The 18,351-nt window shown below is 40.1% G+C and overlaps 1 protein-coding gene across 4 annotated transcripts in view; it reads left to right on the forward strand.

The window, feature by feature from the left end:
- The window catches only part of TPK1 (thiamin pyrophosphokinase 1), a 183,805-nt gene that overhangs the window by 85,864 nt on the left and 79,590 nt on the right, over positions 1–18,351 (forward strand). For all 4 annotated transcript variants that reach the window (XM_087820966.1, XM_087820968.1, XM_087820967.1 and 1 more), the window contains 2 exons: positions 5,522–5,617; positions 17,565–17,711. In XM_087820966.1, the coding sequence (XP_087677092.1) occupies positions 5,522–5,617; positions 17,565–17,711 (243 nt within the window). The remainder of the gene's footprint in view (positions 1–5,521; positions 5,618–17,564; positions 17,712–18,351) is intronic.

The following is an 18,351-nucleotide window of genomic DNA, read 5'->3' on the forward strand; positions in this document are numbered from 1 at the left end:
ATATTTCATGTCTTCGGAACCACTTGAAAGATGATCTTAGGTAGTATCTTGTCCCCTCTTCTTTACCATACTGATTGACACCTGTTTCCCTCCCAGAAGTGTCCATCTCTTTGATATTGTTATTTAGCTTCTGTGGCCTCATCCTTGCTTCCCACCACTCTGGAAGCACCCTAACTTTCTCTTCCCTCCTTTGCCGGTGGAAGGCATCTTTCCTTGAATGAAACTGATCTCTGTTTGCTATTAGGAGGCAACTAAATGAATTCACAGTAAGAAATTCATAATCAGCCCTTGCCCAGTAGGGCATCGCCCTGATATGCCAAGGTTGCAGAAACATACAAGAATCAACCAATGAATGCATAAATAAGTGGCACAACAAATTGATGTTTCTGTCTGTCTGTCTCTCTCTCTGCCCCTCTTACCTTCTTTCCCTTTCTCCCTTTCTCTCCCTCTCTCCTTTCTTCTCGCTCTTAAAAAAAAAAATCAATAAATAAAAATTTTGTAAAGAAATTCATGATGAATTATCCTTTCTATTGTTAGTTATGTTTTAAAAGAAGCAGCTCTTCACCCTCACATATCAACCAACAGGAATATACATTTTTGGAGCCTTCCTAGAAAGCACTCTGGCCATATCTGTCAAGGATTTTTAAAAAAAAAAAGTGCTTATAATTTTCCCAGCAATTTTATTCCTAGAATTCAATTTTAAGAAAGTAACGGGAAAAAAACACACACCACTTATACATAGAGATACTGATCATAATAGTCTGTTCAATAGCAAAGAAAAAATAAAATGTCATAAATGTAATGATAAATATAGAGATAATATAATGAGTTGGGAAAGTAGCAGAAGAGGGAGGACAGGCTCGCTAAGTTCATTTTCAGATGCTGCAGGAGCCCTGAGGCTTTTTAAGCCTTTGGCTCCCATGGGAGCAGCAAGGAGTCAGGCAGGGGTCATGTCTGCCTAAGAGCTAAAGGGTTTTTAGGTATTTAAAACTGGAGAAAACAAACTACATAAAAGTTGAGTGTAAATTACAAAGGCATTTTTCTGCTTAAGCTTTCCAAAGTACTGGAAGTTTAATTAAGGAGCGTTGAGTACTAGGCATGTTAGGTTAAGAGTATGGGCCTCAAATCACATACAGTGTCCTCAGAAGCTGTGTTACTTGGGACAAATTATTTAATTTCTTTAAACTTCAATCTGCATATGAAAACATGGGATAATTACATTTACCTTTTACAGTTACTGTGGGATTCAAGAACATAATTCATATAAAGTGACTAATATATAGCATGAAGGGTGGTCATATATTAGTTTATTGGTTATTTAGTGAGAAAGATAGTTAATTATAAAGAGATTCTAATTTTAAGATTACTCTAAAGAAATATATGTGTTTTTATTTATTTCAGAGAGAGGAAGGGAGAGGGAGAGAGAGAGAGAAACATCAACAATGAGAGAGTCATTGATCGGCTGCCCCCTGCACGCGGGCATGTGCTCTGACCGGGAATCGAATCTTGACCTCCTGGTTCATGGTCGATGCTCAACCGCTGAGCAACACCAGCTGGGCAAGATAGATACTTTTAACATTACCTGATTTTTCAGAGAATTAGATTGTTTTGGGGGGAAAATCTTAGTTCATTGAAAAGCATCTGATATTTTATAACTATATACATTGAATCATGCTAAGTGAGAAATGATATGTAAGCCACTCCAAATAAATTTTTTAAATTGGCGTACATGGTACCTAAGAAGAAATAATACTTCTGGATTCTTAACCTTATAAATTTAGTCCATAAAGTTACAGTAGAAGTCTCAGAACCCCATAAAAATCTTTGCAGGAAAATTTGCACTAGCCCTCCCGTGTCCTGGGTAGATGCATGGGCACAGAATGACGTAACCAAGAATGAATAAACCCATAGCACGTTTGGGCCGCTGTCACCAGACTTAACTCCTTGTTTTAATGAAGACAAGTCTCTCTCTGAATACAGTACACCAAATAACAATTGATATGTTACCATTTTTTTCAAAGGATCTGTTTTCTTTCCCATTAACGAGCATCAGAGGAGACAGCATAGAAAAACCTGATAGGTTTTCTGCATGTTCAGTGTAAAAACTCATTAACCTATGTGAGTTAAATTATTGGCAAACAGTAAATTAAGTGATGGAGAATGGCAGTCTAATGGCTTTTGCATTGGTCTTTTGAAATTAGGCTGATTATGGACACTCATTGCCTTGTAATCGTTTATTTTAGTTGTCATTAATAGTTTTGGCAAATAGCTTTGTCATTAAATGTCAAAAATAGTTTTGTAGCCTGGCCTGTGTTGCTCAGTGGTTGAGTGTCGACCTATGAACCAGGAGGTCACGGTTAGATTCCCAGTCAGGGCACGTGCCCAGGTTTCAGGCTCGATCCCCCCAGCAGGGGCTTGCAGGAGGCAGCCGATCAATGACTCTCTCATCATTGATGTTTCTCTCTCTCCCTCTCCCTCTCCCTTCCTCTCTCTGAAATTAATTTTTAAAAAATTTAAGTTTTGTAAGCACCTACATGAAGTTCCTCGGAGAATATTGGCAATATTTTGTTTAGTAAGCTCTGACGTGACGTGATCTGTCTGTAACGTCTGATGTTTCTAGAGATTCTTTCGTAGTGCAGGGTGAGCATTTGCTCTGAGTTCATTGCTGTGCCCAGCACTTTCTGTAGATTATCTTTGGAATCTCAGCAGCAATTTTAGTTTGCTTAACAGATGAGGAAAGAGAGGTTCAGAGAGATTTTTAAAGGTCAGAACCTGTTCACTCACATGAAATTGCTCGTACACATACAGGGTTTAATTGTTATAACCACAAAAACTAATTGTGGACTTGGAACAGGGATCACTTGGTAAACTACAACCCCGGGGCCACATCTGGCTGCTGTCGGGTATTGTACAGTTGACAAAGCGAAGACTGGTTTTTACATTATCGAATGGTTGGGGGAAAATACCAAAAGAAATTATTTCCTAACACACAAAAATTATGTGAAATTCAAATATGTTTTATGGGAATACAGCCATTCCCATTCATTTATTTATTGTCTGTGGATGATTCCAAGGCCAAGTTGGGTAGTTGAGAGAGAAGCCATATGGCCTGCAAAGCCTAAAAGAGTTACTGTTTGGCTCTTCACAGGAAAAACTTCGCTGATCCCTGATCTGTGTATCTCAGGACCATGTAAGGGATGCTGTTCATTATTGAATGCTTCCTCCTTGCCACGTCCTGTGGGCTCTTGATAGTTTAGCAGTTTAGTTTTATATTTCTTCGCTTTTAGATCTTAATATGTCATAAGACCCAGAAAACAGTGAAAACATCTTCAGTTGGCCAAAGGCCTGTTGTTGCGCTTTGGCTAATATTCTGTTTCATAGGCCTCCTTTCTAGGTTTTGAAAGCTCTCCTGCCAGCCTGTTAGAGCTGTTTCTACTTCTAGTGGAGTCCTTTTCAGTCTTGATAACATTGGAATCATTTAAACTCATGAAAATTCCAGGAAGCTACGATGGCTGATCAACACCCCAATTAGAGTTCTAGAGGTTCCTGGCTCATGTTCTGAATTGTTTGGTGCTGGTAACCTGTCCCCGTGTCCTGATTAAGCTTTCCTATGTGTCCACCTTAAATTGCTGACATAAAGATGTTACAGAAGTCTTGCCCATATGTTTCAGGTGGTTTTATTTATAATATCATTCCTGTGGAACCAGCTCTAAGGACATTATAATGACTTTTTTATTAGATATCTAGGAATTTGTTTCCACTTCATGGGAGCAGAAAAAAAGTAGGATTTCTAGATATCTTATTAATGCTGCTTAATATCTCATCCAGTGGTTAGCAAGTCTATTATAATCTCTCATTTTTATTTCCCTAATCTCCAAATTGTTATAGTGGGACTAGATAGGTTATTTCTTGGGTCCCCTTTATAAGTTTTCCTGTGGATCCTGTTGATTCTGCGACGATAACTTTAAGGTAGACACGCTCTATTAATCATCTCTTGTTTGGCTTCTTCTATTTGTCTTTTTAATTTTGTTTCCTTTTACTAGTGTGATGTTTTTATTGTCAGCACTTAAAAGAAGAAATTTCCCATTGTCACATATGCTATATTTAGCATTAAGATACCACACTCTCCTACCCCTTCACTTTGAGAATATTATTTAAACATTTACTGAGCACTTACTATATAGCCGACCAGTGCCAGGCATTGGGAACAGTAATGAATGAAACATAAGTCCTGTCCTCAGGGAACTTGCAGAGAAGTATTTTTGCTCTGGTGACAGTCTAGTGTCCTCAGTCCTGACCATATTCCTGTGCTCTCTGGCATAGTCTCATGTCTTCCTTTCCAGGAGCATTACCCCAGACAAGTCCACTTTTTATGCCCTTGCTTGGAGATTACAGTAAATTTCAGTGTTCTTTTACAGTCAGGAAAGTACACGTCAATGATCTTGTAAAGATGACCTACCCATATTTTAGAGCATAATATGTTTCTCGATGAGAAATTAATGTTTTCATTGGTCGCCACATCGTAGGGCAGTCGTAAATGAAAAAAGCATAGGCCGAGCTTGACACAGTTACAGAGACCTTGAAGTTAAAGAAGAACCTCTAAATCTACTGAGAATGGCTCTTGGAATAATTTAAGAGGCAGTCTGGGTGTTTCATATCCTTGAAAACTCTCTGAATGGCAACTTTATGTAGTAGATTATATTTAACTTTCCCTTACTCAGCTGTTTGTCAGAGGCCACAAATTGTTTTATTCCTGAATCGAGGAGCCGAAAGTCCCATCTCCCTCTGGTTTTACATACCTGTCCACCTGTAAGACATTGGCAGAAAAGGTGTCATTTCAAAAGTATTGTGTCTTCAGTCATCTGCATTCACTGGTGCCAACAAGCGAGCCTTTTGTGGCTTCGTATTTATATATAGTTTTCAGTGTGTTTCATGAGGTAAGGTATCTGTTGTACAAGAGGCAGAGAACTTATAAATTCTCTTCCTGTGTCCAGGAGATAATCCAAGAGATGTATTCACATAGGCAGAGTCGTTCATGCTGCATTTAACCTGGGAAAATAGGTGCTGCAAAGGAGTTTTATAGGACATCTCACTTGATTTTACTTAAAATGTAACTTTATCATTAGTTTAGTGTTAATACTACTTTTTCTATTCATGTAAGTAAACGTAGGAGGTTTAATTTAAGGTAATTTCACTGTGAATATATTTTATAATCCTTGGGCCAGAGTTCTCATATTAATCTTGAATGTCATCGCAGCAGTGAATTTTAAAGACCATTAATGTAGTCTAATCTGTGTTTAACAGTTGTCACAATCAGACCATTATAGTGCTGTTCTGACACCATTCCTGAGATGTCCTGTTTTGTGAAATACAGAAGATGCGGCAGTGATTTTAATGATTGGATGTAATACAGACATAATAGGATGTCTGTCAATGCCTCGTCTTTACCGTTATATCTTGATAGTGTTCATAAGGTTGTCATCACTACTAGCCTTACCTTTTCTCTTCTGTTCACACACAGGGATGTGAGCTCATTTCCACTCCTGATCAAGACCACACTGACTTCACCAAGTGCCTTGAGGTGCTCCAGAAGAAGATAGAAGCCAAAGGCCTACAGGTATGCCAGGCACCTACTTGGCGGTTAAAGTCCTGTTACCAAGGATGTGAAAGAGCCTGTTGAAAATTTTACTCATCTAAAACCTTATTTACTTTTGTGCAGGTTTTTTGATTCTCTGTCAGGTTTTTTCAGTATAATGAATAAATAATAAATCTGTACACTTACATCATAGGTTACAGATTCAAGCACCTCGCAGGGGTGAGGTCACAGTACAGGTGAAAGGATCTTGTATAAAGTAATCAAAACTAGCTGCTCATTTTCAGCCTAAAGTGAGAAGCTACTTTTTACCTCTAGCTGCCTGTTGCCACGTGGAGCTATGTTTCCTTTGTATATGTGTGTTTAAATATTTGTTGGAAAACAAACAAGTGTAACCTAGATTTGGCCAACAAGTCAATCTCTCATATAAACAAATTGAACAGCAACTTTTTTTAACATCAGAGTCCGCTGCTTTTCACTTGTGGACATTGAAGGTATTCAGTAATGACTTTCACCGAGCAGCCAAGTGTTAATCCCATTAATTAGCTAACACACAGATTTATACTTTGTTAGGTTTCACAATTTTTTGGTACTTGTTGAAATGGTATGCAAAATTTTAAAGTCTGTGTTTAGTGAGGATCAACAAAATTAAGCGTGAAGCATTGAATGCCAATTGACTGTTGTTTTCCTGGCGGGGACAAGAAGGTAAGCTGAGATGCATGACCAAATCTGTAATTTCAAACTGAGAAACCTAGGAAAACATCCTTGGACATTAGAACACTTTTTTTAAAGAAATAACTTTTTTTTTTAATAGTTTATTGATTTTTAGAGAGAGGAAGGGGGAGGAAAGGAGGGAAAAACACCTATGTGAGAGTGAAACATTGATCAGCTGCCTCCTGCAGGCCCCCTACTGGGGACTGAGCCCATAACCGATGTCAAACTGGCAGCCTCCTGGTGCATTAGATGACGCCCAACCAGCTGAGCCACACCGGCCAGGGCAGAACACGTTTATAGTAGGAGTAACAGGAGATGCATTTCACCTTGGCCTCATAGCTCACCTCTGCATCTTTGACGGCCTTGGCTCTGCTGTGCAGGCTTTGTCTTCAGTCTGGTTTCCCTGATCATCTCCAACAGCCACTGGTAGCAGCATTTTACCCCTTTACATCTGGGGATTAAGAGGGCAGGACATCCATTAGGCCACTGTTGGCTTTAGCGAAGGAGGGTGAGTGTGCTGCTTGGCTCAGGCTGGAGCAGGGAGTGGGATCCATCCACAGCCCACATAGTCAGACTTCATGGCTGGTACACATGGGGCAGGATGGGGTAGGCGTTGGAGAGGCAGCCCTGATGGAAACTTACTCCCTTGCAAAAGTTCATCTAGCGTATGTTTGCTAAGTTGAGGCAGTGGCTCCTCTTCTCCCTTTGAAGAAAAGCCTTGTTAACTGTCATAAATGGCAAGTAGCTCATTGTGCAAACTCAACAAAAGTAATTGAGCCAACATTCCCATGTCTGTTGCAGCTTGAACTATACCAAATGTATGTGCTATTTCCAGCAATAAACTGCTGTAATTAAATATTTGTTGAATGAAAACAGAACGCAGTCCACTGAGAGTTATCTGCTTCATCCAGACATAGCTGATCTTTTGAGTTTCTTAGGAAAAAAATTGTAAATCTTCAAAACTGTTTCAGTTTCCCCAGAGCGTCCACTGAAGTTGTTGAAAGCTGGGGATGCAATTACTTGAGCCTCATTTGTTGTGTCTAATTGATAGTATCCATAATACAGTGCTCAGTCACTGAATCTCAAAAGCACATCTCACACCGAACAGACCTAACTCCAGAGAGAGCCTCAAACCAGGAAGACAATCATCAGGCGTACATGATCTGCCAAAAAATCTGACAAAGTCTGGGCTGGGCCGGTGGGGGACTGAAGCAAGAGGACCTGTTCAAGGACTCCTGCAATGCAGAGAAGGGCCAGCCTCTCCGTGCTTAGCCATGGGCCGGAGGCTGCCCTGGAGGAGCCTGGCCTTGGTGGCATGCTCTGCTGCATCCTGAAGGGTCACCACGCCAAGTGTCCTGCTCTCAGCCCAGCAGGAGTTCTTTCTGGGGGAAATGAGCCTGAGCCGTGCACTTCTGCCTGCCTAGGCCTCTGGCATGCTCTGGGCCAACGTGCTCTCAGGCCTCATTTGTGCAACACTTTCTCTTTGTTGCTAAAATATTCCGTATTCTCTCTTCTCCTCTGCCTTAATGTGTTTTTGCATGTGTTGCCCCCCTGCTTAGGATTTTTAAATATTTTTTGTGCTTTTCCTTGTCTTTGCCTAGACCACTTAAGGATACCTTTTCTTCCCCATCCCCCTAGGATAGATTCCACTACACTACAGTTCTGTGCTCCCCATTTTTCCCTGTAAGGCACTCTGGACACTTCTAATGATGTTGTTAATTATTTCTCATTGTTTCTTGAAGCCTTTCTTTCCAGCCAGATGGTACTGACCTTGAAGCTGCGGTCTGGTCTGTCTGGTTCATGACTGAACTGCAGCACTCAGCATATGAGAGGAGCTCTGGACATGCCGGGTCCGTGCTGGCACTATGGGAACACGCAGGAGAGGAGAACAGGACACATGGGAAAGGTTTTTGAGAGAAGCTGAGACCTGTTGAAGGAATAGCAGTCAGATGGCCACAGGGAGAGGCGTGTTCAGGGAGCACCACATGCACAGAGGATGGGTAGTGCTGAGGCGAGCCAGCGGCGGGTGTCTGCAGGGTTCTAAGGTGGAGAAGGAACTTGCGATTACTTTGTTGCTTTAAAAAGTGTAGTTAGATAAACTGAAGTCTCCATTATGCACAGTGAACACCTTCCCAGGTAGCTCTCACTCAGACTGAAAAAGGCTGTTATATTAAATCTCACCACATAGAGGGTCTGGAGCTTCCGCCTGACCTAACATTTAACCTGGAAGTACAGTGCATGAGAGTTCTTTTTTCTCCACATCCTCACCAACACTTGTTGTTTTTGTGATTTATTGATAATAGGCATTCTGACAGTATGTGTGATATCTCATTATTGTTTTAATTTGCACTCTCCTAATGATTAGTGATGTTGAGATCTTTTCACATGTCTGGTGACTGTCTATGTCCTCTTTGGAGAAATGTCTATTCTGCCCATTTTTCAATCAGATTTTTTTTTGGTGTTATATGTTGTATGAGTTTCTTATATATTTTGGAAATTAACCTTGTTGAACGTGTCTTTGGCAAATATCTTCTCCCATTCATTAGGTTGTCTTTTCATTTTGTTGATGATTGCCTTCACTATGCAAAAAGTTTTTAGTTTGATATAGTTCCATTTGTCTGTTTTTCCTTGTTTCCCTTGCCCAAGGAGACATATACAAAAAAAAATATTGCTAATAACAATGTCAGACAGTTTACTGCCTATATTTTCTCCTAGGATTCTTTTGATTTCAGGTCTTACATTTTAAGTATTTAATCTGCTTTTAATTTATTTTTGTATGTGGCATAAGGAAGTGGTGTAGTTTAATTTTTTGCATGCATCTGTCCAGTTTTTCCAGCACCATTTATTGAAAGACTGCCTTTACCACATTGTATGTTCTTGCCTCCTTTAACATAGATTAGTTGACCATATAGGTGTGGGTTTATTTCTGGTCTCTCCATTCTGTTCTATTGATCTATGTGCCTGTTTTTGTACCATGTTCTTTTGATTGCTATAGCCTTGTAGTATACTTTGATATCAGCATGATACCTCCAACTTTGTTCTTCTTTGTCAAGATTGGTTTGGCTATTTGTGGTCTCTCGTGGTTCTATACAAATTTTTGGACTAGTCCTAGTGCTATGAAAAATGCCACTGGTATTTTGATAGGGATTGCATTGAATCTGTAGATTGCTTTAAGTAGGATGGACATTTTTTTAATGATGTTAATTCTTCCCATCTATGGGCACGGTGTATCTTTTCACATATATGTGTCTTCTTCAGTTTGTTTATTCAGTGTCTTACAGTTTTCTGAGTACAGGTCTTTTACCTCCTTGAGCAAATTTGTCTAGGTATTAATTTACCCTTTTTAATGTGAGTGTAAATGAGATTGTTTTCTTAGTTTTTTCTCTCTGATAGTTATTGGTGTAAAAAAGTGCAACCAATTTCTACTATTAATTTTGTATCCTGCTACTTTACTGAATTCATTTATTAGTTTAATAGCTTTTTGGTGGAATTTTTAGGGTTCTTTATATATAGTATCATATCATCTGCAAATAATGACAGTTTTACTTTTCCCTTTCTGATTTGGGTGCCTTTTATTTCTTTTTTTTGTCTGATTGCTGAGGCTCTGGTGTCAGTCTTAGTTGTGACAAGTGTATCCTGGGTGTTTAAGTTGTTGACATTAGTGGAAACTGGTACTATTTGCATACTATCTTTGTACCTTCTTACTAAATCTAAAATTATTCCAAAATAAAAACTTTACTTAAAAAATATGTTCACTGTTTCAAATATGCTGTAACTATAGAATGATGTAACCATTTTGTGACATGACTCATAATAATATAGAATAAAAAGGCAAGTACTTCTTAACACTTAGGCAAATCGAAATACATTTTGTGGACTCTCTCACTTTAAAGTGTGTCCTCATAAAGTTTCAGATTGTGAACCTCTGCTGCATGTTTATGGATGCAGTTTAAACTTGATGGTGTTTGAACTGCGGTGATGACCCAGATACTCTTAACCTTCTCAGTTTCCTAGGAGAGCAAAGAATGGTAGGACTTGATCAAAGATAAACTGGCACAGATATGTTTTATCCACATTGCCTGTAGGAGTAACCTGTTTATTCTGCTCTCCCGCCTTGCCTGTCAGACTCCTGTGGTCTCCATCAGCACCTTTGTTTCTGCCACACTTGCCTTTCATCTTGTTTCCTGGGCTTCAGTTACACTCTCTGTCATTAACTCCCTAATTTATACCTCTAATCTGAAACTACAAAGCCGTACTTCTACTTCTAACTGAAGGCCAGAGGATTTCATTTCAGCACCTGAAAAAGAATTCACCATCTTTCTCACAAAATCCCATTCCATGTTCTTTATTCTCTGTGTCATTGTGTGGCACAGCCGTCCATCCACCGGCCGGAACCTAACTGTAACCCTGTGTTTTACTGCACCACCCTTAACAGTTGGTCACAGTGGTTCCTTTCATTGCACAGGTACCTCTTTTACCTTCAGTTTTCTTTTACCTTCAGTTTTCTCCTATGTAAGTCAGAATAATAATTTACATGTACCAGCAAGTTACATTTGCCCCTTTTAGCCTTGCTGCTGCTACTTTAGTTCCCACCTCTATCATTTCCGCCTGCGTTATTCAATTAGCGTTCTGCTTGCCCCCTTGACTCCATTCTCTGACTAAAATTCATATCCCTTTTCTTAAATGTATATCGGCTTAAAATTTTTATTGTCTCCCAGTTACTTATTCAGCAAGTATTTGTTCAATGAATAAATGTGTTTCCAGTAACATCACTGCAAATTCTAAAGGTTATCATGGCAAACCTCAGCTGGCATGTAAACTCTTTGAAGGGATCTTTTTAGTAGCATTCTGAGTGTCATATCACTTCTCCTGTGACATGTGTCCAGAATCTTTAGCATCTTTGTGGTCGTACCAGTTGTAATAATGAATGATTATTATTAAAAGTATTAGTCTCCAGTGCATTGTAATTAGAGGCTAGGTGCTCGAATACTTGAGATAGGCCTGGCTGGCACTCTTTCTACTGCATGACAATGGAAAGCTAAGTTCTTTTACCTTCAGTTTTCTCCTATGTAAGTCAGAATAATAATTTACATGTACCAGCAAGTTATTAGTTAATGCACTTGCTTCAGTGCCTGCTACATATAAAGCCCTTAAAGAAAATATAACCATTGTAGGGGTGGCATTAATAGTCATATATTGTTGTACACCTTAGCTCTTGTAATCTGTAACATTTATATATTTATATAATTTATTGTATTTTGTAAAATATACAAAATATTTTGATCTTGTAATAACTTTCATGGAATAATATGGTTTTAGAATTAGACAATGTTTTTAGAAATCTCCTAAACCTAGTTAGTTACAGTTTATAGCTCAAGTTCGTGGACTCACCATAGCATTGTTTTTTTTGGACATGTTTCATTTTAGAAGAATTATTTTACTATTAGAAACTTGAATTAAATGGAGTACTACTTGTATGTTGAAGTGCTTGCTAGCAGAGGTTTTCAACTTTCCCTGTTCCCAGGGAGCCAGTGAGAATAGTGTCTATGTTTTTAGTAATGGGACCCAACAGGGAGGTGAGTAGTGCAACCCAGCTCACCATTGTTTGCTCTTTGCTGTGATCAGTCAATAAAGGCTGTATCGCGCCTCTTCCAAATAGATTCAACATATTGTAATAGACTGTTTATACAGAGCGCTTCTCTATTTCCCCATTTAATTTTTCATTTCATAAAACAGAATAATGTGATTTTTTAAATAATGAAGTTGCAGCCCATACCGATGAGGCCTTCTCTTCCTTAAGCACTCATGTTCTGGAACAAATGTTGGGTAAGCCAAGAGGAGAGGAGAAGGATTCCCGGGCCTGCTGGGAACTAGCAGGCTGTTTCCCGGGTCATTTTGGAGACGCCTTCAAAAGAGGGAGTCACATCTGTTTTGCTCCTCGGAGACCAGCAGGCCTTTTCTAGTGCTGTGCACTGAGAGAAAATAGATGAGCTCAGTGCTTTGAAGTGACGCGGACATGTGGCTACGAATATAAAGAGTTCACTGCCTCAGAGGCCAGGCCGGGGCAGCCTCATCCATCCCTGCCGGGGGAGAGCCTGCTTTCCTACACCCTCCCCCCCTCCCCCCCCCCGCCCAAGGGTAGGGTTGGGTGCTTCCCAGGAATCTCTGCTGGATGGCTCACCTGCCAGAGAAGATTTCTTACTAATGCAGAACGTTACAGATATGGCTGGGGTGCCCCCTCCCCCCCCCCCCCCCCCCCCCCCCGCAGGAGAACGCTGACCTTGTGTGAAAGGACTTTTCATTTTGAGTTACTGTACTGCGAAGAAAAGAAACGGCACAGGGAGGAGGAAACTATATCTTGAGGACTTCTGCAAGCATACTGCACCTATGCTAGAACACCCTGAAAATGCTCAGTAGTTTATAAAATTTCCCTTCATTTGGAGTATCCCTTAGCAAGACATATTATGTATGCTAATACCTACATCCGTAATTATGATTATCCACAGTGATAATAGTGTCTATATTCTTAAGAAATGGTTTGCTTATGGTTTGAGTCATGACTGAAGAGCTGGAATGATGTTACTGTTTACCATGAGGATGTGCATATCCGATCAATATGTTGTCAGTGTTTAATTAAGTAATCATAAGAAGAGAAACACACATAGAAATACGTTTTGTGCGTTAGATAGCTCAGGGAGGTCCATTTAAATCAGAGAAGATGGAGCCTGTACTATTCACTCTCCATTCTCTTCCTGTCCCGATAGCTGGAAGTAGAAGATGTCTTTCTGTTTCCATGGCCTCCTGTTTTCCCAGCAGAGGTCCATGGTCAAGGTGCTGGTCCAGCACAGCAGGTGGTGCACTAATATCATTATGCAGAGAGTAAAAATCAGATGGTACCAGCTTTCCTGGAGGAACTGTGTACCTTCCCTCTCAATGTATATATGAATGTATGTAATTTCCAGTCTGGACAGCTGGATCCAGGTATTTCGAAACACATTAGAAATGGGGCTATCTGAATTCAGAATAGACTGATTACATTTTAATTCTCTTTCCTCCATTTATATTAGAGATTTTAGATGCCTATGAAATTGACCCTAATGATTCTGATGATTTTAAAGCATCCATATAAATAAAGTAAATTATTTCATAACGAGGAACTTTTTTGAACAAGTATTTTATCCCAGATTGCACTTATGAATATGGAATACATTTGCTTACAATTTAAAGTGAACCCGAGGATACTGAGGTGATTAGCTATTTTATACACATGTATTACCTGAAACAAACTTACTACATGGGAAGAAATAAGCTTTAGGTAATCAGTGTCACTACAGTAACAGTTTTAACATTCCCATTCACATTCTAAAGTGGTCCAGTGCATATCTAGAAACCTGAATGTTAATGACCAAGCCCAGTATTTGTAATCAGAATGTTCTCTGTCCTCCCAAGAGATGGAAAGAGGCTAATCAGCATGAACTATTTATATTGCTCCAGATTTCAAAACCTAAAGATTGCACTACATCGAGTCTGATAGCCATCTATTATAAACTGGTCAAGAAAAATGAAGAGAGTTTATACCACTAACCTCTGGGAAAATAATGCCCTCAAAGTACTTCAAAGAGCAGAATCTAATCCATCCAGACATGGAGACCAAGAGTTTCATTTATCACTTTGGACAAGAGTATGCAGCAAAGACTTATTTTATGGCTAAAGCAAAGCAAGAAATATTGTTGGGTGAAATGAATCATGATGATGCAAGATAAGACATTAAAAAAGGATCACATGCAGAAATACTAATCTTCTGGGACCAAGCCTCTCTTACGAAAGTCACTCTGTTTGCAGAGAGGTTTGGAAAAGTATGTCACTGCTCCACTGGCTCAGTGATGGGAATGACTACGGAAGAGGCTACTACTGGTTGGTTACATGTTCTGCTACCTCATAACCCACAGAATGGGAAGAACACCGCTTAGCGCTCTAACATTCTCGAACCTTCCAAATATCCAGCTTTAGTAGGGAGGGCGCCATGTATGTGAGAATTTTTAGCCAGAGTGAAAAATACCCGGTGCTTTTGTGGAGGATAGTCCAAGAATGTGGATTTGAGGTTTTTCGTTGACCTACCAAGCAGTCAGCTTCTGGGGACAACACTTACATAAAACAAATTGTAATATCCTTTCAAACTCTGCTTCCAAATGGCTGTTTCTGAACATGATATAGGTCATACTTAAGTTTTCATTGCGCACTAATTGCCAACTCTGTTGAAGACTCTGTGCTAGGTATTGGGGGCATTCCACCACAAATAATTCATCTTCCCATTTATCATGAGCCCCGTAATTCAGAAGGAGTCCCTTTGAATTCCTTCCCCGCAGAAATATCTTTATATCCTGACGGCATGAGGGGTTTGGAGACCATCATCATCTGTGGTAGATTTTACGATATCCATGGTTTATTTATACTTACCGTGAGTTTATGTAATTTTACTTGTAGATATATTTCTGATTCTTCTCTTAAAAATTTAATTTTCAGAAGAGATAATAGAGTAAAATCATTTACAGGAAAAACCCCACTGCCTTGGTGTAGTCACTTCCCAATATAGAGAAATGTAAATACATGCAAATACGCTCTTCCCATCACTCAGCGTATTTACACAGGAAGGAAAAAGAACACATTTCCACATTTTTATATATCACACTGTTTTGTTTATATGGAAAAATGTCCCACCCCAGAGGCTTCATTGATATGGCTTGAGAACTTATGGTCCAGTCAGTCAAGGAAACATTAGTACCCAGGACAGATGTGTGAGGAAAAGAGCACTGTTTGTACAGTCAGGCTTGAAATGTGTAACTAAGAATTCAAAGACTTGGCCAGGGTAAATCACAAAAGCATTTCATTAATCTGAGAATGAGCACTGTCATTGTCCTATACTCTGTCATGACCAGGGTGCTGAAATTGAAGGGTTTTCATGGATTTTTAACGGCAATCTGAGGGTCAACAAAGAACAACGCACAGTGGCAGTGAGAGTTCTCAGGAGACGTGGTCACAGTCATCAGTGTTAGAAAGGCTGTTGGAGTCAACCTATGGAGAATCTTGATTCTCTAGGCAAAGAATGTGAATTTTGATCTGCAGTGAATGGGAGTCCACCAAAGAATTTTGAACGCAGGTTCATAAGATAATTTAGAAAAAGTGTCATTGTTGTGTACAAGATGAACTAAAGGATGGAAATCCTAATGTCAGTAATAAAAGCGCCAATTACAGAATTCTTTGAAGAATAACCCTTTAGTCGTTTGTCTCATGAAAAACTTGAGAAAGAAATCAGGACCTTAGAAGACTGAGTGTGTACTTGGTGATGCTTGATCTTGTTGGGCAGAGTCACAACATGAGACCTGTAACCGTTCGTCTGCCCCGTGTGCACAGCCAGCCTGCTATGGGTGAGAGATGCAGACGGAGACAACTTCTGACTGTAAGACTCTGCAGCCATCGGAGCGGATGCCTTGGTTAAGCAGATTATCCTGCTATCAGTGGGGCCGTAGGTGAAGTCTGATAGGATGGGCGAGAAGCCCCTTGGACCTGAGCCTTCTCCGGTCTAGGCTCCCCTGGTGCACCTTGTGACTCGGCTGAATGGGAGGCTAGCGTAGAGGCTGAGAGGATAGGAAAGGGCTGAGCAGGATGAGGGAGCGCTTCATTCTGAGTATTCAAGGCTGAAGGTAAAGCTCTTGGGTTGGGATGTCAAGGGGCACGCAGTGTTCACAGACCTAATCACGTGTCCCAGTTTATGCCTGGACTCTTCGTGTAATCACTTACCATGTCCCCGCTTCACTCTCAGAAGTATCTCAGTTTGTATGTTACATTGTATGGTCACACCATCTTTCAGGGGAGCCACAGAGAAATTTTCCATTTAAATACTCCTATTTTTAAACAATTTCTATTTTATTTCAGATGGAATGATTATTACTGTTTGTTCTTATTATCTGTAAGGTTTTCTTACAATAATTCATTGTGCTCTTCGGTTCTTCCTTCCTTGTGGTCAGTTTTCCAACTCTGACTGTGCTCATACCCTGTGAGATGAGGCTGAGAGCAGGAGAGTTGGGTCGGAGGAGGCAGTGCTCTCACTACTGCACACAGGAGGGGACTGGGCTGCTGCTTCCCCTCCACTTCCTGCAGCCTTCTGTCCCCAATGTCTTAGGTATAAATAAAGCTTCACAGTAATTTATATTTAAATATCCTGGGGAAGTATTTCAACAACAGGGAAACATTTAAATTAGTTATACTGTCCCCATAGGAATTGCTCTCTTTAAAATGTTAAGCGAAAAGAATGCACCAAATTATATGTAACGATAACAAAAATATTAATAGCAGTATAAATCTAATAATACCCAAAATAATAAAGGTAATGGCTGCTGTGGCTCAGTTGGTTGGGCGTTGTCCCATGAACCGAAAGGTTTCCGGTTTGATTCCTGGTCAGGGCACATGCCTAGGTTGTAGGCTCAGTCCCTGGTAGGGAGCCTGCAGGAGGCACCCAGTCAATGTTTTAGCCTCCCATTGATGTTTCTCTCTCTCTTCCCTTTTCCTTTCCTCTCTCTCTGAAAATCAATTTTATATATATATATAGAGAGAGAGAGGAAAAGAGAGGGGGTGGAGAACATGTTCTAAATGTTTAACACTTAGTAACTCATGGAATTACCTCATTTAATCTTCACAACAACCACCCTGTTAATTTTTCATTATTATCCACTGTTTACATGTGAACATAAAAATGAGGTACAGAGAGTTGAGGCAACTTGCTGGGTTCAGTTGAGAGACAGTGCAGGTCCTCAGGATACTTGAATTCTAGTGGGCGACAAAAGTGTCAAACAGGCTCGTGTCGTGTGCTGCGTGGTATGGCAGATGTGCCCGCAGGTGTGCTCTGGGAGTGGCTGGGAGACTCACCAGCTGCAAAATCGAGAAGATTCCAAACAGAGGAAGGTAAACAGTGTTTTAAAAGGAAGAGTTGGCTAGTTGGCCACGTGAATAGGCAGACGGGAAAAATATAAAATTTATACTCAAAAGAGTTGGCCTTGAAACCTGAGTGCCACTTACCAATTCTTTGACCTTGAACAGGCAACTTAATTCCTTCATCTAAACAACAGAAATGAAATCCACCATTTCTTTATGGCTTATCCAATAAAAATGGAATATTAAAAGCTCTACTGAGGTGTTTGATGCTATTTAGCTTTTACAGTTGTCTAACTACGTGGCTCCTGTTTCGCTTCGCCTTGCTCAGGTTGACGTGATTGTGACACTGGGAGGAATTGGAGGGCGTTTCGACCAGATCATGGCCTCCGTGAGCACCTTGTTCCAGGCGACGCGCATCACTCGTGTGCCAATCATAATCATCCAAGAGGAATCGCTCATCTACCTGCTCCAGCCAGTAAGTGAAGAGAAACCATAGTGTCAGCACTTGGCTTCCACTACACTTGTACCATGTGGGTGGACGAACGGAAAGCATCAGCCCCGTGTGAGTCCTTGAGCCATGAGTGAGCTTGACCAGGTCGCTTACTTGGGCTACTTTAGTCTGTTGCCTCCGGTCACAGAGCAGGAAAAATGCAGAGGAGAAGCCTCGAAGTTTTCATTCCACTGTACCCAGAAAAAGAATCCTGTAACTTTTCATTAAATTGACTAAGAATTAAATTTAGCACTTTTGCATTTTGAGCAGCTGGATTTAAGAAAAATCTCAGAGGAAGGACAAAGCTTGGCAAATATTTTAAATAGAATTCTCATATTTTCAGTGTCATTATCATAATTGGCAACTTTATCTCACTGTCTCTGAATTAATTTCTAATGATGATGTCATTCATTTCCAGTGATAAACATCAAGGAAATTTCATGTACTGGTTAAACAGACTTCTTAGTAAATGAAGTTTTATAAGTTGGTTGTTGGATTTCAGTTTGAAAAATAACCATTTGGTAACTTTTTTACAGACAGTGGGCAGGTTTTTTTGTTTTTCGCCTCTCGCTGTAATCTGCCACTTGTGGTTTTCTGCTGCTCCATCCGTAGTCATTACCTGCAA

The sequence above is a fragment of the Miniopterus natalensis genome, chromosome 10 (assembly GCF_054644295.1).
Source record: "Miniopterus natalensis isolate mMinNat1 chromosome 10, mMinNat1.hap1, whole genome shotgun sequence".
In the NCBI taxonomy this organism is placed as follows: domain Eukaryota; kingdom Metazoa; phylum Chordata; class Mammalia; order Chiroptera; family Miniopteridae; genus Miniopterus; species Miniopterus natalensis.